This window comes from Scyliorhinus canicula, chromosome 10, assembly GCF_902713615.1.
Source record: "Scyliorhinus canicula chromosome 10, sScyCan1.1, whole genome shotgun sequence".
In the NCBI taxonomy this organism is placed as follows: Eukaryota; Metazoa; Chordata; class Chondrichthyes; order Carcharhiniformes; family Scyliorhinidae; genus Scyliorhinus; species Scyliorhinus canicula.
The window spans coordinates 9260515-9283208 of record NC_052155.1 but is presented as its reverse complement, the minus strand read 5'-3'; the positions used below and the strand labels follow the sequence as shown (position 1 = coordinate 9283208).

The following is a 22694-nucleotide window of genomic DNA, read 5'->3' as shown; positions in this document are numbered from 1 at the left end:
TTAATGCAGCTAAGTTCAACAGGAGGCAGGGCGGAATGTGGCGCAGTGGATAGCACTGGGACTGCGGCGCTGAGGTCCCGGGTTCGAAACCCGGCCCTGGGTCACTGTCCGTGTGGCGTTTGCGCATTCTCCCCGTGTCTGCGTGGGTTTCACCCCCACAACCCAAAGATGTGCAGGTTAGGTAGATTGGCCACGCTACATTGCCCCTTAATTGGAAAAAAAATAATTGGGTACTCTAAATTTATATATATATTAAGAAAAAAATTCAACAGAAGGCAATGCTTCTCGGCTATGTTTTTTCTTGGCCACACTTGGCTGCATAAGAAAGCAACCCAGTTCTTGCACTACTTTTGGACCCATTAGATTGAACTCGGCATTTCTCGTGTTCACGTGGCCAGGACATTAGTCTGATCACTGTGTGCTGGTAGAAGGCTGCATAGAAAGTGTGGCCGTGGACCACTCTGCTTCAATCAGATTAGGATATCGCACTAGACACCGCCCAGTATTCAAGAAGCTGGATTGCACTGGCAGGGAGAAGGAGAGTTTACCCTGCTTCAGTCCCGTCTGACACACAAACTCCACTGGATGTCAAACCACTATTTGTGCGACGGGAACGGTCTTCTTTGCTCCCTGGGCTTTTACTGCAATGGCTTTGCGTTAATATTTTTTTCCTCGTGCCATTAGCCTTCTAGTGTCCCAGACATCGCAATTCACATCGCTGGTCATGTCCTATCCCACCAGCAGGACAGACCCAACAGAGTTGGTATGCAGTCATTGGGGGGGTTTGTCCCGGGACTTGTCCATTATGTGTCTGGACTCGGATGAAGTCTCATAGCATCAGATCAGACATGGGCAAGAAAACTGGCTGATGACCTACTTTGCCTCGTCCTCCCCCAGATTCACCTGTTGATGACAGGTATTTGTAGGATGGCCAAAGCACAGCCCTTGTGCAGACAAGACCCATCTTCACATTGAAGATTCCCTTCATTGTGTTTGGCACCACTACCATGCTAAATTTCAAACAGAAGTGGCAACTCAAGACTGGGCATCCATGAGGCGCTGTGGGCCATCAGCAGCAGCAGCAGAATTCTATTCAACCTCAATCTGTAATCTCACAGCCCAGCATATTTCCCCCACTCTACCAAAGCAACCCAGCCAGGGGATCAACCCTGGTTCAATGAAGAGTGCAGGAGAGCGTGCCAGGAGCAATACCAGGCATACTGAAAAACGAGGTGTCAACCTGGTAAAGCTACTTGTGTGCCAAGCAGCATAAGCTGCAAGTGATAGACAGAGCTAAGCGACCCCAGCACCACAGGATCCGATTTGAGCTCTGCAGTCCTTCCACTTCCAGCCGTGGATGATGATGAGCGATTAATTGTCATGAGGAGAGGAGACTCCTCAGTCCACACGTCAGTGCAAAAGACGAGGCTGAAGCATTTTCAATAAGCTTCAACCAGAAGTGCCGAGTGGATGATCCATCTCGGTCTCCTCCGGAGGTCCCTAGCATCACCGGTGTCAGTCTTCAGCCGATACGATTCACTCCACGTGATATCAAGAAACAGCTGAAGGCACTGGATGCGGCAAAGGCTATGGGCCCTGATAACGTTGCAAATAGTACTGAAGGCCTGTGCTCCAGAAGTAGTTGTGGCCTTAGCCAAGCTGTTCCAGTACAGCTACAGTGACATCTACCTGGAAAATGCGAATAATTGTCCTGGTGTGCCCTGTTCATTAAAAAGGACAAATGTAACCCGGCCAATTGCTACTCTTGATCATCAGCATGGAGATGGAATTTGTTGGCGACAATGCTCAAGTAGCACATATTCAGCAATAGGCTTCTCACCGATGCTCTGTTTGGGCTCTGTCAGAGCCACTAAGCTGCTGACCTCACTACAGCCACAGTTCAAACCTGGACAAAAGAACTGAACTCCAGGGGTGAGGCGAGAGTGACTGCCCTTGACATTAGGGCATCATTTGAACAAATGTGGCATCAAGGAGGCCTTGCAAAACCGGGATAGTGGGAATCGGGGAAATACTCTTCACCGGTTGGAGTCACACCCGGCACAATGGAAGATGGTTGTGGGAATTGGAGGTCAGTCCTCTCTGTCCCGGGACATCGCTGCTGGTGGCCCTCAGCCCAGCCACCTTCAGCTGCTCATCAATAACCTTCCCTGGGGATGGTCGCTAAAGATTGCACAATATTCTGCACCATTTGCAACTCCTCGGATACTGAAGCAGTCTATGCCTGTATGTATCAGTGCTGGACAACAATAAGGCTTTGTATGATAAGTGGCCAGTAATATGAGACACAAGTATCAGGCAATGGCCAGCTCCAACAAAAGGCAACCTAATCTCCCTTGACATTCATAAGAACATAAGAACTAGGAGCAGGAGGAGACCATCTGGCCCCTCGAGCCTGCTCCACCATTCAATGAGATCATGGCTGATCTTTTGTGGACTCGGCTCCACTTTCCCGCCCGAACACCGTAACCCTTAATCCCTTTATTCTTCAAAAAACTATCTATCTTTACCTTAAAAACACCACCATCTGGAAGTTCCCCTTTAAGCCACTCGCTATCCTGACTGGGAAATATATCGGCCGTTCCTTCACTATCGCTGGGTCAAAATCCGGGAACTCCCTCCCTAACAGCACTGTGGGTGTACCTGCATGGCATGGTCTGCAGTAGCTCAAGGCAGCTCACCACCACCTTCTCGAGGGTAATTAGCACTGGCAATAAATAGTGGCTCAGGAAGCGACATCCACATCCCAGGAAAGCAGCATCCCAAGGGCAGCGCGGCAGCATAGTGATTAGCACAATTGCTTCACAGCTTCAGGGTCCCAGGTTCGATTCCCGGCTTGGGTCACTGTCTGTGCGGAGTCTGCACATTCTCCCCGTGTGTGCGTGGGTTTCCTCCGGGTGCTCCGGTTTCCTCCCACAGTCCAAATGAAATGAAAATTAAATGAAAATCCGCTTATTGTCACAAGTAGGCTTCAAATGAAGTTACTGTGAAAAGCCCCTAGTCGCCACATTCTGGCACCTGTTCGGGGAGGCTGGTACAGGAATTGAACCGTGCTGCTGGCCTGCCTTGGTCTGCTTTCAAAGCCAGCGATTTAGCCCTGTGCTAAACCAGCCCCTGCACAAAGATGTTCAGGTTAGGTGGATTGGCCATGGTAAATTGCCATTAGTGTCCAAAATTGCCCTTAGTGTTGGGTGGGGTTACTGGGTTATGGGAGGTGTGGGCTTGGGTAGGGTGCTCTTTCCAAGAGCCTTTGCAGGCACGATGGGATGAATGGCCTCCTTCTGCACTGTAAATTCTATAATTCTATGAAAGAATAAAAAATAAAATTCCCATCTATCCTCTTGTGATAGACTCGTGGAACAGAAGTGTTCTCTCTGTAATTCCTAATCAATGTACATTCCCTCGATTAATATCAGCCCGTTTGTAGGGAAGGGAAAAACATCTCCGTGCCATGAGAGAATCGGTGACTGCATTTAAAAATAAATATATATATATTTCACAGGATATGGGTGTCCCTGACGAGGCCAGTATTTGTTACCCGATCGCTAAATACCCTTGAACTGAGTGGCTTTTTCGGTCACCAGCTAAGGGTCAACCTCATCATTGTGGATCTGGAGCCATACTGGGCAGATTCCTGCCCCAAAGGCCATTACTGAACCAGATGGCGTTTTTTTTAACAATAATTGATCGTTTCAAGATTACCATTACTGTGACGTTATCATAAATGTAAAAATTGCAAGGGTTAATGAAATGTCTAAAGCAACCACTAGAGGGAGCTAGATGTACAAGTATATAAGACATTGATACGAAGTCCTCTGGGGAGAGCATTGAAGGAGATAACAGACTGGAAAAAATAGTGTGAGTGAGAGCAGATCATAGTTAATATAATAGTCTAGAGATTAGTAGTAGATGAGTATATATTGTATGCTAATTATCAACTGTATTATGTAGGAGTAAGTGTCGAATCCAATTAAGTAATGGTAATGGGATTTATAGCTTTGTTCAATTTAAAAGCTATTTGTGGTCTTTGTGAACACTACGCCAACCATCCTGAATTTAGCGTAGAGTCATGGATGTTTACAGCATGAAAACCGGCTGTTCGGCCCACTTGTCCATGCCAGCCAGTTGCTAAGACTAAGCTAGTCCCACGTGTCCGCATTTGGCCCATATCCCTCTATACTCTGCAACTACCTGTTTTTTAAAGGAAAAAATTGTACCGGCCTCTACCACTGCCTCTGGCAGCCCGTTACAGATGCTCACCACCCTCTGTGTGAAAAGGTTTCCCCTCTGGTCTCTTTTATATCTCAGCCCTCTCACCTTAGACCCACGCCCTCTAGTTCTAGACTCCTCTACCTTTGGGAAAAGATGTTGACGATCTACCTTATCGATGCTCCTCATTATTTTATAGACCTCTATAAGATCCTATGCTCCTGCGGGAAAAAGTCCCAGCCTATCCAGCCTCTCCTTATAACTCAGACCATCAAATCCTGGTAGCATCCTAGTAAACCTCAAAGCAGACACAAAGAACGCTACAACTACTACCATTGCCGAGACTAGCTTTATATCCCAGATTGTTTTATTAATTTAAATTCCTCCAGCTGCTGTGGTGCGATTCGAACCCACATTTTCAGAGCATTAAAAGCTGGGCCTCTGGGTCACCAGTCCAGTGGTATAATGTTGCTGTCCTTTCAGAAAGAACACCATTAGCTATGAAGCATTTAGGACATCCGGAGGTTGTGGACACTCTCTGTACAGATCAGGAGGTTTAACACTGCTGTGCTTAATATTTTTCAGGTACTTAGTCGGCAGCATGTTCGAGCGCGACGTGCAGCCATCTTGCGTCGTCAGAAAAGACGGTGGAGACCTCTTCCGTTTTCCATCACAGAAAACGACTCCGGACCTTTCCCCAAGTTTATTCAAACTGTATGTAAGCTGCGACACTGGTTAAAATTAAACTAATCTCAGTTAAGCAAAGGAAATAAATTGTAAATTGTTTAACTTTAATCGATTCTCAATTCTTCATGTATTTTCAGATCAACTCCGAGTACCAGCAGAATTATACCATAGTTTACCATTTATCTGGTGAAGGTGTAGATACTTCTCCAAAAGGCATTTTTAGGATAGACTCCAAAACTGGTCGAATATATCTGTTGCAGCCTGTGGATCGTGAAGAATATGCCACGTTTGATGTAAGTATCTCCGGCATTTTCCTTTTTCTTCCGTAATTGCAAACAGCGATTAGGCCAGGACGATGTGCTCCCTTTTTCTTCAGGTGCCGATCCTCAAATGTAATAATAATAATAATCTTTATTACTGTCACAAGTAGGCTTACATTAACACTGCAATGAAGTTACTGTGATAAGTCCCCAGTCGCCACATTCCGGTGCCTGTTCGGGTACACAGAGGGAGAATTCAGAATTCTCAGCTGGTACGGGAATTGAACCCGAGCTGCTGGCCTTGTTCTGCATCACAAACCAGCTGTTTAGCCCACTGAGCTAAACCAGCCCCTGGCTGATTACTCATGTGACGCTCATGTCACGGCCTTTAGTCGGTGATGGCCTGGATTTTGCACTTTCATTTTTAAGTTTAGAGTACCCAATTAATTTTTTCCAATTAAGGGGAAATTTGCCGTTACCAATCCACCTACCCTGCACATCTTTTGGGCTGCGGGGGCGAAACGGGGAGAATGTGCAAACTCCACATGGACAGTGACCCAGGACCGGGATTGAACCTGGGACCTCGGCGCCGTGAGGCAGCAGTGCTACCGGCTTTTGCACTTGGTCACTGTCTGTGCGGAGTCTGCTCGATCTCCCGATGTCTGCGTGGGGTTCCTCCCGAAAGACGTGCTTGTTGGGTGAATTGGATATTCTGAATTCTCCCTCTGTGTACCCCAACAGGCGCCGGAGTGTGGCGATGAGGGGACTTTCTTTTTTTTTCCCCAGGATAATAATAATCTTTATTGTCACAAGTAAACTTACATTAACACTGCAATGAAGTTACTGTGAAAATCACCAGCTGACGATTAGTTCCCCGCGAAGAAGTCGATGAATAGTTGCCACCTCCGGGCGAACCCCGATAGTGATCCTCGTAAGGCCAACTTGATTTTTTCCAAGCCGAGAAAGCTTGCCATGTCCGACAGCCATACTTCGGACTTTGGGGACTTTGGGTCCCTCCAGGCCAACAGTATTCGGCCCTGGGATATCAGGGAAGCAAAGGCCACAACGTCGGCCTCCTGTACTCCTGGGTCCTCCGACACCCCAAAAATCGCCACCTCTGGACTCATTGCCACTCTTGTTTTCAGTAGCCGAGATATGACGTCTGCAAATCCCTGCTAGTATCCCCTGAGTTTTGGACATGCCCAGAACATGTGGACATGGTTCGCTGGTCCTCCCCCACATCTAGCACACTTGTCCTCCAGCCCAAAGAATTTGCTCATCCGGGCCACCGTCATGTGGGCCCGGTGAACCACCTTGAACTGAATCAGGCCGAGCCTGGCACATGTTGCGGGTCCATTTACCCTCCTCAGAGCGTCTGCCCATACGCCTCCCTCCAACTCCCCACCAAGCTCCTCCTCCCACTTAAGTTTCAGTTCCTCGGTCCCTGTATCCTCCGCTCCCATAAGCTCCTTATAAATACCCGAGACTCTCCCCTCTCCTACCTCCCCCCTGGAAATTACCCTGTCCTGGATCCCCCTTGGTGGAAAGCGTGGAAAGGACGGGACCTGTCTACGTACGAAATCCCGCACCTGTAAGCACCGAAAGTCATTCCCACTCGGCAGCCCGAGCTTCTCCTCCAGCGCCCTCATGTTCGCAAAGCTCCCTTCCAGGAACAGGTCGCCCATCCTTCCCACCCCCGCCCTCCGCCACGCTTGAAACCCGCCATCCATCTTCCCCGGGACAAATCGGTGGTTGTCACATAGAACATAGAACAGCACAGAACAGGCCCTTCGGCCCTCGATGTTGTGCCGAGCAATGATCACCCTACTCAAACCCATGTATCCACCCTATACCCGTAACCCAACAACCCCCCCTTAACCTTACTTTTTAGAACACTACGGGCAATTTAGCATGGCCAATCCACCTAACCCACACATCTTTGGACTGTGGGAGGAAACCGGAGCACCCGGAGGAAACCCACGCAGACACAGGGAGGACGTGCAGACTCCGCACAGACAGTGACCCAAGCCGGGAATCGAACCTGGGACCCTGGAGCTGTGAAGCATTTATGCTAACCACCATGCTACCGTGCTGCCCCTGGGGGTATTGGGGACCAGACCGACGCTCCCACTTCCCCTGCATGCTTCCTCCATTGGCCCCAAATCCGCAAAGCCGCCACCACTACAGGGCTGGTGGAGTACCTGGCTGGCGGAAACGGCAGGGGAGCCATGACCAGGGCTGCCAAGCTGGTGCCCCTGCACGAAGCAGCCTCCACCCGCTCCCAAACCGACCCCGTACCCACCATCCATTTCCTTATCATGGCTATGTTAGCCGCCCAATGGTAGTTGCTCAGGTTCGGCAACGCCAGCCCCCCCTCGCTACTGTTCCGTTCCAGCATCCCCCTCTTTACCCGCGGGGACTTCCCCGCCCAAACAAATACCAGGATGATTTTATTAATTCTTTTAAAGAAGGACCGCGGAATGAAAATAGGGAGACACTGAAAAATAAACAAGAATCTCAGGAGGATCGTCATCTTCACTGTCTGTACTATCCCCGCTAGTGACAGCGGGAGTGCATCCCACCTCCGAAACTCGCTCCTCATTTGCTCCACCAGCCTGGACAAGTTCAGCTTTTGCTTCTTACCCCAGTCGCACGCCACTTGTATCCCTAGATACCTAAAACTTTCCCCAACCAGCCTAAACGATAGCTCCCTCAGCTTATTCTTCTAACCCCTTGCCTGCACCACAAACATCTCGCTTTTTGCCATGTTCTACTCGTAGCCTGAAAACCGGCCAAACTCCCCTAGGATTTTTTTTTTTTTTTATAAATTTAGATTACCCAATTATTTTTTCTATTAAGGGGCAATTTAGTGTGGCCAATCCACCTACTCTGCACATTTTTGGGTTGTGGGGGCGAAACCCACGCAGACACGGGGAGAATGTGCAAACTCCACACGGACAGTGACCCAGAGCCGGGATCGATCCTGGGACTTCAGCGCCGTGAGGCGGTTGTGCTAACCACTAGGCCACCGTGCTGCCCGAAACTCCCCTAGGATTTCCATAATCCCGTCCATCCCTGCCGCTCGATCTGACACATACAAAAGCAGGTCATCCGCGTAGAGCGAGACCTTGTGTTCTATCCCCCCTTGACCATTCCCTTCCATCCCCTTGCCGCTCTCAAGAGCAATTGCCAGCGGTTCTATGGCCAACGCAAACAGTGGAGAGAGGGGACATCCCTGTCTTGTCCCGCGGTGTAGTCTAAAATACTCAGATGTCGTCCTGTTCGTCCTTACACTAGCCTCCGGAACCTGATGTTTAACCCAGTCCACAAAGCCCTCTCCAAACCCAAACCGTCCCAGCACCTCCCATAAATAGTCCCACTCCACCCAGTCAAAAGCCTTTTCGGCATCCATTGCCACCACTACATCTACCTCTCTGCCCTCCGGGGGCTTCATAATCACATTGAGTAGCCTTCTTAGATTGGCTACTAGCTGCCTGTCCTTAACAAACCCCGTTTGGTCCTCCACAACCACGTCCGGTACGCAGTCTTCGATTCTGGACGCCAGGATCTTGGCCAGCAGTTTAGCGTCTACATTAATCAGGGAGATTGGCCTATAGGATCCACAGATCTCCGGGTCCTTATCCCGTTTTAATATCACGAGATGGTGGCTTGCGACATCGTCGGGGGTAGCACCCCATTGTCCCTCGCCTCGTTAAACACCCTAACCAGCACTGGCCCCAGTATACCCGCTAACCTTTTGTAGAACTCCACTGGATACCCATCCGGCCCTGGGGCTTTACCCAACTCCATGGCCTTCAGGCGCCCCATTACTTCTTCAGCTCTAATCGGGGCCCCCAGCCCCTCTACCATCCCCTTGCCCACCTTTGGGAAGGTCAGCCCATCTAAGAAGTGACTCATCCCCTCCGGCCCCGTGGGGGGTTCCGAGGTATACAGCTTACTGTAAAAGTCTCTGAATACCCTGTTCAGTCCTACCGAGTCTCCCACCCAGTTCCCTGCCCCGTCTACTACCGTCCCTATCTCCCTGGCTGCCTCCCTCTTCCTAAGTTGCTGTGCAAGCATTCTGCTGGCTTTCTCCCCATACTCATACACCGCGCTCCTGGCCTTTTTGAGCTGCTCTACGGCCTTCCCAGTGGATAGCGCTCCCAGCTCCGCCTGCAGTCTCCGTCGTTCCCTAAGTAGCTCTGCCCTCGGGGACTCTGCAAATTCCCTATCTGTCCGTGTCATCTCCTGCATCAGTCTGTCCATCTCTGCCCTCTCCGTTCTGTCCCTATGGGCTCGGATTGAGATCAGTTCCCCTCTCACCACCGCCTTCAGCGCCTCCCAGAGCACCGCTGCTGAGACTTCCCCTGTATCGTTGACCTGCAGGTAGTCCTGCATGCATTTCCCCACTCTCTCACACACCCTCTCCTCTGCCAACAATCCCAGCTCTAACCTCCATTGTGGGCGCTGGTAACTTTCTTTGCAGCCCAGCAGGTCGACCCAATGTGGAGCATTGTCCAAAATAGTGATCGCCGAGTATCCAGTATCCCTCACCCCCTCTAAAAAGTCCCTACTCATAATAAAGAAGTCAATACGAGAATAAACCTTGTGAACATGTGAATAGAACGAAAACTCCTTCCCCGTCGGCCGGCAATTTCTCCAGGGGTCCCCCCCCCCCCCCCCCCCCCCCCCCCAATTTGTTCCCTGAACCCTCTCCGTTCTCTTGCCGTTGCCGGGACCCTGCCCGTTCTGGAGCACGACCGGTCCAGGTCGGGGTCAAGGACTGTATTAAAGTCCTCACCCATAATCAACTTGTGCGAATCCAAGTCGAGGATTTTCCCCAGCAGCCTTTTGATGAAATCTACATCATCCCAGTTTGGAGCGTAAACATTCACTAGGACTAACCTTCACCCCCTCAAGCTTGCCCCGGACCATAAGAAATCTAACCCCCCCATCCGTAACTGTGCTGTCCGCCTCAAACTTAACCCGTTTGTTAATCATGATCGCGACCCCTCTGGTCTTAGCGTCAAGCCCCGAATGGAAGACCTGGCTAACCCAGCCCTTCCGTAATCTAATCTGGTCCGCCACTTTCAAATGTGTCTCCTGCAGCAACATTACATCCGCCTTCAGAGCCCGTAAGTGCGCGAACACTCTTGACCGGCCCGTTTAATCCTCTAACATTCCAGGTGATCATCAGCCATCCCCCTTCTTGGGCCCACCCCCTGCTCATGTGCCGTGCCTCCCCTGGTCCGCCTCTTGGCAGCTCCCGACCCCTTCCGTGTTACTTGGTTCAGTTCCCTCCCTCGTCAGCAGATCATCTCCCCCCCCCCCCCCCCCCACCCCGCCCCCCCCAAAGCAACAACCCCTTGTATCCTAACCCCTGCCATATACTGGCTGTACACACACCCCCCACCTCGCTCCCGTTGACGAGCTCAAAGCAGCTAGCCTGGTGGCTCTCAACTCCGGTGCCACCATGTCTCACACCTATTGTCCCCCCCGCTCCCCCCCGCCCATTCACACCACCTCCCCAGATCATCCCTCTTCAAGCAATCGCTCTGGGACCGAGACAGAGAGAAAACAAACAAAGAACAAAGCAACATTCCCAGGAGAAAAAAAAAGCAAAGAGAACCCGAACAGCCCCCCAGCACCCAACAACTTAAACTTTAACTATCACTTTGGCTTTAACTTTCAAACTTTCAAACAGGCAAACACAAACATAAGAAAACCCCCAATTTTTAAATAAAAGAGCATGCCGAACGACACCGCTAACACGAAGGGCAATCTGTGAACAAATGCAAACATCCCTTAGTAGACTCTATCTTGAGTCCATGGGTCCTCAGTTCGGCACCAGTCCATGCCCCTTAGCGAAGTCCATCGCTTCCTCCGGGTCGTCAAAATAATGTTGCTGTTCCCAGTATGTGACCCAAAGCCGCGTCGGGAAAAGTAGCCCAAACTTGACCTTTTTTAACAGAATCTCTTTAATTTGTCTGTAGGCTGCCCTCCTTCTGTCCATCCCCTGGCTCAGATCCTGGTAGATGCGCAGGACACTGTTGTTCCATGAGCAGCTCCTCGTGCTCTTGGCCCACTGTAGAACCCGCTCCTTGTCCACGAACCTATGGAACCTGACCACCATCGCCCGGCCCCCACCCACCCCACTCGTGGCTGCCTTGCCTGCACTCTGTGTGTCCTGTCCAGCTCCAACGGACGCGGGAATAAATCATCCCCCACCAGCTTCTGCAGCATGTCTGCCACATATGCCGTGGCATCCACTCCCTCGGCCCCCTCCGGGAGCCCAATGATTCTCGGATTCTGCCGGCGAGACCTGTTTTCGAGGACCTCCAGCTTGTCCATCAGCCTTGATTGCTGCTCCTTCAACTTACTAATTTCCACGTCCGCTACCGTTTGGAAATCCGCCTGCTCGTCCACTGTCTTCTCCCGTGCCTGGACCTTCTAATCCTGAGCATCCAGCCTCTGGTCAAGTCACTCCACCCGCTTTCTGGAGCGGTTCCAAATTATCCCGCTTCAGTGCTGCGAAGCTCTCTTTCATGACCTGCAGCATGTTGTCCAGTGCTGCCTGGACCGTCCGTTCCGTGGTCCGTTCATCGGCCATCTTTCCTCCCACTTGAGCTTCCACACCACCTTTTGTTCAGCCCCTTCTTCGCCTGTTCTCACTCCCTTCTGCTCCTTAAGTCCATACAACTCTGTATGGATTCAGATCTAGAGGGCTATTGCTTTTCACTCCAACGCTCAAAAGTTCAAAAAAGTCGGGGAGAAAAGGTCTTAAAGTCAGACCGGAGCAAGAGCCACCAAATGTGCGACTTGCTCCCTCATAGCCGCCACCGGAAGTCGATGAGGGGATTTTCACAGTAACTTCATTGCGATGTTAATGTGAGCCTACTTGTGAAAATTCTCAAGGTTCTTGTTAATACTTGATACTGACGGAATGGTGCTCATTTGTCATGCTTGCAGCTGCTTCTGGCCGTTGCTAACACTGAGATTTCCACAGTGAGCTGAGCATGGCTTCCAGAAATTGCTCTTCGATTTCTCATTTTTATAATGCAAAATCCGAATCATTATGTTCCTCTGAAGAGAGAGAAAAAGTAGATCAGTTACCTATCATCCCTTAAATCTAGCCTCTGCATTGGGCTAAAATCCATAATTCAATAGGTGAATATTTACAAACGCATTTGTTAATCAAGGATGGACAACAATCTGTTGTTGAGGGCAAGTCATATTTGTGTTGTGTTTGTTCATTGATGAGAGATTGGGTAAAGACATCAAAAGAGAAAATGTTGGAAAATCTCAGCAGGTCTGGCAGCATCTGTAGGGAGAGAAAAGAACTAACGTTTCGAGTCCAGATGACCCTTTGTCAAAGTTCGAAGACATTGCGAGTTAATTTATTGAGCCTAGGCGCATGAGAACAGATGTACGTGGATAGAAAGCTTGCAGAAGTCAGCAGCAGTGCTTTGTGTCCTGCACTCTGCTGATAGGTTAAAGTGAAACTGTGACTGGATCTCCAGATGCACTTCCCTTCCAGTAATGTCATGCTGCAATCCTGGAAAGGTTTTATAGATTTAATAAATTTAGAATGGGTGTCAAATGTAGTTTATAAGTTTTTCCTTTGTCAGAGAACATAGAACATTACAGCGCAGTACAGGCCCTTCGGCCCTCGATGTTGAGCCGTCCTGTGAAACCCCTCTAAAGTCCCTCTACACTATTCCCTTGTCGTCTCAAAGACTGCACTCCACGGACTTCATATCCATATGGGTGGCATGGTGGCACAGTGGTTAGCACTTCAACCTTATAGGGCAAGGGACCTGGGTTCAATTTCGGTCTCGGGTGACTGCGTGGAGTTTGTACTTTCTCCCCGTGTCTGCTTGGGTTCCTCCGGGTGCTCCAGTTTCCTCCCACAGTCCAAAGATGTGCAGGTTAGACAGATTGACCATGTTGAATTGCCCCTTAGTGTCCAGGGGTGGGCAGGTTAGGTGGGGTTACGAGGATAGCACGGTACGAGATACGACGGTAGCACATGTGGCTAACACTGTGGCTTCACAGCGTCAGGGTCCCAGGTTCGATTTCCCCGCTGGGTCACTGTCTGTGCGGAGCCTGCACGTTCTCCATGGGTTTCTTCCGGGTGCTCAGGTTTCCTCCCGCAGTCCAAAGAAGTGCAGGTTAGGTGGACTGGCCATGCTAAATTGCCCTTGGTGTCCAAAAAGTTTAGGAGGGGTTATTGGGTTATGGGGATAGGGTGGAAGTGAGGACTTAAGTGGGTCGGTGCAGACTCAATGGGCTGATTGGCCTCCTTCTGCACTGCGTATTCTATGTATATGTATGATAGGGAAGGGGAGTGGACGTAGGTGAAGTGCTCTTTTCAGCGGGTCAGTATAGACTCAATGGGCCTAATGGTCTCCTTCTGCACTGTAGAGATTCTATGATATCACATATCAAACCGTTCCAGTGCAGTAATAAGTCAGTGCTGCGCTGTCAGAGGTGCCTCCTTTTAGAATGAGGCATTAATCTGGGTGCACTTGTGAAAAAGGAATAATGTTTGTTGCAGACAAATTGTAACCACTCCTCTCTATCCATTCCTCAGATGACTGTGATGGCGCTGACCATTGAGGGGTTTAGTCGTGAAGACCCTCTTCCTCTGCATGTTAAAGTCAATGACGTCAACGATAATGCCCCCAAATTCACTAAAACTGAGTACAGTGCAAATGTGGCCGAAGGCTCAGCAATTGGTAAGGACCCAAAAGCAAAATACTGCGGGTGCGGGAAGCGAGAGCAGTGTAAGTCTGGCGAAGCTCACCAGGTCGAGCAGCATCTGTGGCGAGAAACACGGTTCAACATTTCAGGTTGATGTTGACAGTTCGACCTGAAACGTGAGCGCCCTTTCTCTCCACACTCGATAAGAATGTATTGACTTAAAACTTTTATATTTGAAGGGCGTTAATTGCAAATGTTGGAGACTACCAGCCCTGTGGTCACCCTGTTTGTGTTCTTTTTGGAAACTCGATAAGTACAGGAGGGAGGAAGGAAGCAGTGGACGAATAACCCCGTTACTGGGTTACGGGGATCTCTAGGAGGTGTGGACTTGGGTATAGAGTGCTCTTTCCAGGGGCTGGTGCAGGCACGATGGGTCGAATGGCCTCCTTCTGCACTGTAAATTCTATGATAAGCCAATGGAGTGGGAGGAGGCTCGTGTGGAGCAGAAATATCAGCACGGACCAGTTGGGCTGAATGGCCTGTTTGTGCCATACTTTCTGTGCGTTACTATGGTTTCTGAGGTTCTACTGACGCTTTAATCAAAGTTTCAAGTTTTTATTTATTTTTTTAAATTCCAATTAAGGACCGAGAGAAGGGCAGGTTAATCGGGTGGTGAAAAAGGCAAATGGGACACTCGCTTTCATCAATCGGGACATTAGATTACAAAAGCAGGGAGATCATGGAGGGGCTGTACAGAACTTTGGTGAGGCCACAGCTGGAGTACTGCGCGCAGTTCTGGTCGCCACATTATAGGAAGGATGTGATTGCACTGGAGGGGGTGCAGTGGTGATTCACCAGGATGTTGCCTGGGCTGGAACATTAAGAGGGGTTGGATAGGCTTGGGTTGCCTTCTCTGGACTGAGGGGCGACCTGATCGAGGTGGCCAAGATTATGAGGGGCGTGGATAGGGAGCAGCTGTTCCCCTTAGTTGACGGGTCAGTTACGAGGGGGACACAAGTTCAAGGTGAGGGGCAGGAGGTTTAGGGAGGATTTGAAGAAATACCTTTTTACCCAGAGGGTGGTGACGGTCTGGAATGCACTGCCCGGGAGGGTGGTAGAGGGGGGATGTCTCGCATCCTTTAACAAGTACCTATGGGCCAATTGCTGGCAAGTGGGATTAGGTGGGCAGGTCAAGGCCATTCATGCGGCGGTGCAGACTCGATGGGCCGAATGGCCTCTTCTGCTCTGTAGTATTTCGCCATTCTGTGAAGGCGCAATTTAGCGTGGCCAATCCACCTACCCTGCACATCTTCGGGTTGTGGGGGTGAGACCCTCGCAGACACGGGGAGAATGTGCAAACTCCACACGGACAATGACCCGGGGCCAGGATTCGAACCCGGGACCTCGGCGCCGTGAGGCAGCAGTGCTCACCACCGTGCTGGCTCAGGTTTTTGTTTTTAATTACTCCAGGTGGAATATCTAGGTAGGTGATTGAATTCATTCTGGACACCTACCTCACGTACTTGGGATGCAGCGTTATGATCTAAAATTGAAGCAAAAGACAGCCCCGCAGATACCACCAGACATCTCTGGTTCAATTCTAACTCTACCAACCTAGCAGAAATGGTAGTGAATAGGTGGTTGACATTAACTTGAACTGCTCAATGTCCTGTTTGACACCTGTCACAATCCACTGCTCTTCCGCACAAGTGGGGGAGGGAACTGCCTGAAATTGGCGGGGCTCGTCTCGCGTATCTCAACGTGACCTTCACTGAAAGTAACAGTTAGCTTTACGCTTTTAGGCACAATTTTCCTGAAGCTCGAAGCTACTGACCGTGATGAACCCAACACCCCAAGAACGTCACTGCGTTACAAGATTCTGTTACAGCAGCCAGGCTCAAAATATGGCCGGCTATTCTCTGTCGACGACCTCACGGGTGAAATCAAAACGAAGAGTGATAAACTGGACCGGGAGGTAAACTTTGCTTTCGTGCTCCCAAGTTTGAATCCCTCTTGCGTGTTTTTAGCTCCTAAAATTACAAAAAGTGAAGTTTGAAATGAACAGCCAGTAAAGTGCTATCTGAAACAGGAAGCTGGGTTACAAGTAACCTGTTGACCGCAGATTGGCTCTATCTTTGGGAGAGCCATCCAGAATTATGACCTATTAGTCATCAATAGACCCAGACCCAAGATGAGGAAACCCCCTCCCCCATGATGATGAACTGTGAGAGCCATATGACCATGAAGCATGTGTCAGGTTAGGAATATGGAATGGATTAGACCATTCGGCCTTTCTTAACTTGCCCTGCCATTGAATTTGATCAAGGCTCCATTTTCCCACACTATCATAGAATCTACAATGCAGAAGGAGGCCATTCGGCCCATCGAGTCTGCACCGGCTCTTGGCAAGAGCACTCAACTTAAGCCCACACCTCCAACCTATCCCCGTAATCCAGCAACCCCATCTAACCTAAGGGCAATTTACCATGGCCAGCCCATCTAACCTGCACATCTTTGGACTGTGGGAGGAAACCGGAGCACCCGGAGGAAACCCACGCAGACACTGGGAGAATGTGCAGATTCTGCACAGACGGTGACCCTAGCCGGGGAATCGAAGCTGGAGCTGTGAAGCAACCGTGCTAACCACAATGCTACCGTGCTGCCCCAAAAAGTATAAAGCTAGCTGTCATTAGTATCCAGAAATCTATCCTTCTCTACCTTAATCAAAGTCACTGACGGCATCCGCAATGAGGCAGAATTCCCAAGATTCACCACCCTCGGAGTGAAGGAATTTCTCCTATTTCTCAGCCTTAATTTGCCTGCCCCTTATCTCGAGATGTGTCCCCTAGTTTTAGACTCACCGGCATTGGGAAACATCTGCATGTACATTGTCATGTCCTGCAGAAAACAATTTTTTGTAAGTTTCAATAAGGCCCAAATCGTCTCAATATCTCCCTTTGTAAGACAATCCCGTTTTCCCAGGGATTAATCTGGTGACCCTCTGTTGCACTCCTTCCAAAGCAAGGATAATCCTTCCTTCACATAAGGAGACCAAAACTATGCACCCTGCATGGCAAACTGCAGGAAAACTTCCTTTACTTCTGTACTCCAATCTCCTCACGGTGAAGGCCAATCTTTCATTCGCCTTCCTAATTGCTTGCTTCACCTGCATGCTCCGCTTTTTATTGACCCATGAACTAGGATATCCTGGTCCCTAAAGACACCTGCCCTTCCCAAACCCTCACCATTGAAGAAATACTCTGCCGCCTTGTTATTTTTCTACTGAATTGGATAACTTCACACTTATTCACATTATATTCCATCTGCCACGTTCTAGCCCATTTACTTAGCCTGTACAAGTCGTCATGAAACCTCCATGGTTATTCAAATGTACGGAATTATTTCACTTCCCATCAACAGTGGTTAGCACTGCTGCCTCACTGCGCCAGGGATCCGTGTTCAATTCCGACTTCAGGTGACTGTCTGTCTGTGTGGAGTTTGTTCTTTCTCCCTGTGTCTGTGTGGGTTTCCTCCGGGTGCTCCGGCTTCCTCACAATCCAAAGATGAGCAAGTTGGGTGGCTTGGCCATGATAAATTGCCCCTTTGGGTGGAGTTGCAGCGATAGGACGGGGGATTGGGCCGAGGTAGGTCGGCCTTTCGAAGGGTCGGTGCAGACTCGATGGGCCGAATGACCTCCTGCACTGTAGGGATTCTATAATTCTATTGTATGATTGTCCCATGTTCATTCTAGGCATCCTACAGTGCACAAACTGTGATTAGGGTGATCAAATTCGCCTTAAAACACACATCCCACACATCACTGAGGAATTAGTCAGTCTGGCTGAAGAATCTGGGTCACTGTCTCAAAACATGGGATCAATCATTTAAGACCGAGATGAAAAATGTCTTCATTTTAGAGGACTATCTATCCCCGGGACTGTTGGTACTCGGTCATTGAGTAATAGAAATCAATCGATTTTTGTTTGTTAAGGGAACAGGTTTGGAAGGTGGAGTTAAGGTTATGGTGGATTAGCCATAATCTTGGTGAATGGAGGCGCAGACTTGGTACAATCAAACAAATGCTTTACTCCGGCTCAAACCAAATGCAAACCAAAATGCACTTGAGATTTTTATGTTTTCCAGTTGAAATTGCATGCACTGTTTCATCTTTTAAATGCTCAATATTCTCAGGAACGGGACACTTACACTCTCACCGTTGAGGTTAGAGACATGGAGGGAACAAGTGGTGGATTATTTTCGAAAGCAACTGTTGTTGTCCACGTCACTGATGCGAACGATAATCCTCCAACGTTTGAGAAAGCCCAAGTAAGTTGTTGACATCTGCGTAAAATGTAGCGACCTCTGTATATGAATGTACATGATCAATGTATGTAATTGTAGTACAGTATTTTCAACACTAGACGTCTCACTATCAGATGGTATAAGAACGACTTACCCACATTTTCTTAGAGTGTGTGCTTCAGGCAAGTGAACAGACAAGACCTCGATTAGCTAGAGAGAGAGAGAAGTTATAAGTTATTTCATTATTGATAATTAGTTGTATAGTTAGTTGGTTATCTTTATTATATTTTATTTATTTTACTAGTTGAGTATTAAGCACAAAGGACTCGCATAATATTATTTATATTACTCATTTTAAAAAGACTACTGTTTAATTAATCGACTCGACTGGTTCAATATATGTAATGTAACATAAAATAGTCCAATATGGTTTGTTTTTGTTGAAAAGGCATTGTCGTTCTTCTCTGTGTATAGAAGCTTGTAGCGTAGAAGGAGCACAGTCAGCTGGTCATTCTTGGGCTATCCCTTTGGGAAGGGCTATTCAATTTGTCCCGCTCCCTCTGTTCTACCTCCACAACCCTATAGTTTTCTATCCTCCAATATTTATCTAATTCCCAACTCAAAAGTCATTAACCAGTCTGCTATCTTTTTAGACTGCATATTCCGGATCGTAACAAAACTGAATTCTCCTCCTTTCCCACTGCCTCCCTCTGGTTACTGACCCTCCTATTGGTGAAGACCAGTTTCATTTTATTTAATCCAGCGAAATCCCTTGGTGATTTTGGATGCTGCTATTAAATCTTAATCATTGCTCTCAGGAGAGCAATCCGAGAAATAGTTTCTGATTGGGGGGGGTCACCTTCTAACCCCCACAAAGCCTGTCCGCCATCTATAAGGCACAAGTCAGGAGTGCGATGGAATACTCTCCACTTGCCTGGATGAGTGCAGCTCCAACAACGCTCCAGAAGCTCAACGCCATCCAGGACACAGCAGGCCACTTGATTGCTCCCCACTTCCACAAACATTCAATCCCTCCACCACCACCGACGAACAGCGGCAGCCGTGTGCACCATCTACAAGAGGCACTACAGTAAATCACCAAGGTTCCTTAGACAGCACCTTCCAAATCCATGACCACTACCATCTAGAAGGACAAGAGCAGCAGATACCTGGGAACCCCACCACTTGGAGGTTCCCCTCCAAGTCACTCACCATCCTGACTTGGAAATATATCGACCGTTCCTTCACTGTCATTGGGTCAAAATCCTGGAACTCCTTCACTAACAGCACAGTGGATCTACCTACACCTCATGGACTGCAGCGGTTCAAGAAGGCAACTCACCACAGACTTTGTTCCTTGAGAGGCATTACCTTGTGTGGTTACGATAAAGTTATTTCCAAGACCTAAGCAATGACTATCTTTTCAAAATATTCTGAACTCTGGTTTTATTTTACCGCTCGTAAACATATATTAACTGTGTACAGCATCGTTGGTCATGTTCTCACCATTATTAAGCTTGAGCAAGTTTAATTGTGACTATTGACTTTTCAAAAAAAAAAAAATTAGACAAATAGTTTTTAACATGAATTTTTGTTTTCAGTACACCGTAACTGTTAATGAGACTGTAAGTGACATAATGATCCTGTGCATGCCTGTAGTGGATAAGGATTTGGCGAACACAAATGCTAGCAGAAGTGTGTTCACTATCACCAAGGGAAACGATGATGGAAATTTCAAAATCATAGCTGATCCCAAGACAAATGATGGCCTCCTGTATGTGGTCAAGGTAAGCAAACGGCGGTGTCTCTAAGAGTTCCTGCAGCAAACAATCTTGAGGTTTTCAATGAAACATTAACATGACAATCGTTACAATCCATTGAATGAAAACAAGGACACAGTTATTTATTACACAACTTCTGGATTGTTTGGGAGATGTTTGAATGATTCCAATCAATGTTACACCTCTCCATACCAGCCGCAATCAAAGTTGCTGAACATCTTTGACTGCTTCATAATGTCTGGACCTTTAAAACCCTTGATTGTGCCACCCTCATGGTTTATCTCGCTTGGTTTTGTACGTAAGAGCGTGCGCAATTTATTTTATTCTAAAACTGATTACGTCAATGACGCAAACTTTCACTTAAACATTAAAATAATTTCATATCAGTTCAAAATTATCAGCGTTGTGCTGAATGAAAGTGGGGGAAATGGGGTTGAGGGGGTGTGGGCTTGAGGTGTGGCTGGGGGAATCTGCACTTGAATTCATGAAGTGCCTTTCCTAGCGGTGATCCAAGGAGCATTTAATGAACTATTTTGAGGTAGGATTGCTTGGCTGAGGAGGTGAGTCGCATGTTTAATGTATTCTCTCCCCTTCTGCAGCCACTGGATGCTGAGACGACACCACAAATCCCATTAGAAATTACAGTGGGGAATGAGATCCCTCTGACCGGGAGTTCGGCCACAAGGCAAATTGCTTCGGTGATAGTTAAAGTGCTGGACATGGATGAAGGTCCAGAATTTGTACCAGCCGTCAAACAGCTCTGGACAAACGAAAATGTGGCCAAAGGGAAACTTCTGGGTTCTTACACAGCAAGAGATCCCGAGTCTAAGAGCAGCGATGGCATCAGGTAGGACCATTGCTTCCACAGCGTACTTCAGGTAGAGCAAGAAGGCACTTGCTCCCAAAAAAAATGAAAATCGCTTATTGCCACGAGTAGGCTTCAATGAAGTTACTGTGAAAAGCCCCTAGTCGCCACATTCCGGCGCCTGTTCGGGGAGGCTGGTATGGGAATCGAACCGTGCTGCTGGTCTGCTTGCAAAGCCAGCGATTTAGCCCAGTGTGCTAAAGCAGCCCCTTGCAAGGGCTCAGGATGTCCCAAAGCACTTTGCAGTTAATACCATCGTTAGTTATGCTGTAATGTAGTCGGAAATGTGACAGCCAATTTTCACACAGCAAGTTTCCACCAGCAGCAACATGGTAATGAAGAGTCTGATTTAGTGATGTTTGTTGAGGGGGCGAATGTTGGCCAGGACAATGCGCGTTCTATTCTTTCACAGTTGGTGACATAAGAACATAAGAACATAAGAAATAGGAGCAGGAGTAGGCCATCTGGCCCCTCGAGCCTGCTCCGCCATTCAATGAGATCATGGCTGATCTTTTGTGGACTCAGCTCCACTTTCCGGCCCGAACACCATAACCCTTAATCCCTTTATTCTTCAAAAAACTATCTATCTTTGCTCGGGGGTCGTGACAACAGTGCTGTTGGTTTTGTAGGTGTTTGTGTTTTTTTTTACACGTTGTCTTTCCTTTATAAAGCCGTGCAAGAGGCACCTTGCTGGAATTATACAAAAAAAAGTGGCGTTGTAGATCAGGAAAGATTGAGAAGGCTGAAATTTTCTCTGGGAAAAGTGAAGACTGCAGATTGACCTGATAAAGAGTTATAGCACGGTTACAGCACAGGAGGAAGCCATCTGGCCCATGGGCCCGCTGTCCACGCAAGAGGAAATCTGCTAGTACCATTCCCCAGCACTTTCCTCAGAACCTTGCAACTTATTTGACTTTAGATGCTTATCCACTTAGTTCCCTTCCATGATTGACTCTGCCTCCTCCACGTCCTGGAGCAATGTGTTCCAGAATCCAATCATTCGCTGTTTAAAAGGGGGGGGGGAAAAAAATGCTTTTCCTCCCATCGCTTCTTCCATTCACCTCATGCCAGGGTTTGTTGGGTTGGATGTAGAGAAGGTGTTTACGCTCGCAGGTAAGATGAGGAACATCAATATAAGAAGACTCACTAATAATCCTCGTAAAGAATTCGGTAGAAAGCCAGAGAGCGGGGAACCCTCTGCCACAGGAGTATGTTGACACAAATATTTAAAGATGCATTTGAGGGGCAGCTGGGCGCACAGGATAAGCGAGGGGAGAAAAGATGGAAGGGTATGTGAATGATGTCAGATGCAGTATATAAGCCAGGGCCAGTTTAGCTCAGTTGGCTAGATAGCTAGTCCGTGATGCAGAGCGAGGCCAGAAGCACAGGTTCAATTCCTGTACCGGAAGCCTTGCCTCCTCAACCTTTACCCTCACTTGGACTCAATTTGCCAAACGGCCTCCTTCTGCACTGTAGGGATTCTACGATTCCCAAAGAAATGTTTCCTAGCTTCTGCCCTGAAAAGGCTGGGCTCTGACTTTTAAGATTATGAAAAAATGAAAATCGTTTTATGACCCGTCTTGTCCTCTAATCTCCCACCTACCTGTGGTGATTGTAGATCTGTGTAGATGCAATACAACTGGGCAAGCACTAGAGGGAGCACGAGAGAGCTATAAATACAGAGGAACAGGAAGTGAGGGCACACTTCACAGAAGGGAGAACTGGTAGCAAGACACAGGCAGGCAGCATTTGAGGTAGCTGTAAGTTAAGCACTGAAGACAGAACAAACTCACAGTAAAGCATCTACTCCACCTTTGAGACTACGAGCTTTATTAAGACACAAGGAACAACACACTACCATTCTATCCA

At 48.4% G+C, this 22694-nt stretch overlaps 1 protein-coding gene across 1 annotated transcript in view; it reads left to right on the top strand.

The window, feature by feature from the left end:
* The window catches only part of LOC119972215 (desmocollin-3-like), a 59148-nt gene that overhangs the window by 17794 nt on the left and 18660 nt on the right, over positions 1-22694 (top strand). Inside the window, exons 4-10 of the mRNA XM_038808582.1 lie at positions 4813-4941; positions 5052-5207; positions 13768-13912; positions 15680-15852; positions 18069-18203; positions 19781-19966; positions 20560-20807. Coding sequence (XP_038664510.1) covers positions 4813-4941; positions 5052-5207; positions 13768-13912; positions 15680-15852; positions 18069-18203; positions 19781-19966; positions 20560-20807 — 1172 coding nt within the window. The remainder of the gene's footprint in view (positions 1-4812; positions 4942-5051; positions 5208-13767; positions 13913-15679; positions 15853-18068; positions 18204-19780; positions 19967-20559; positions 20808-22694) is intronic.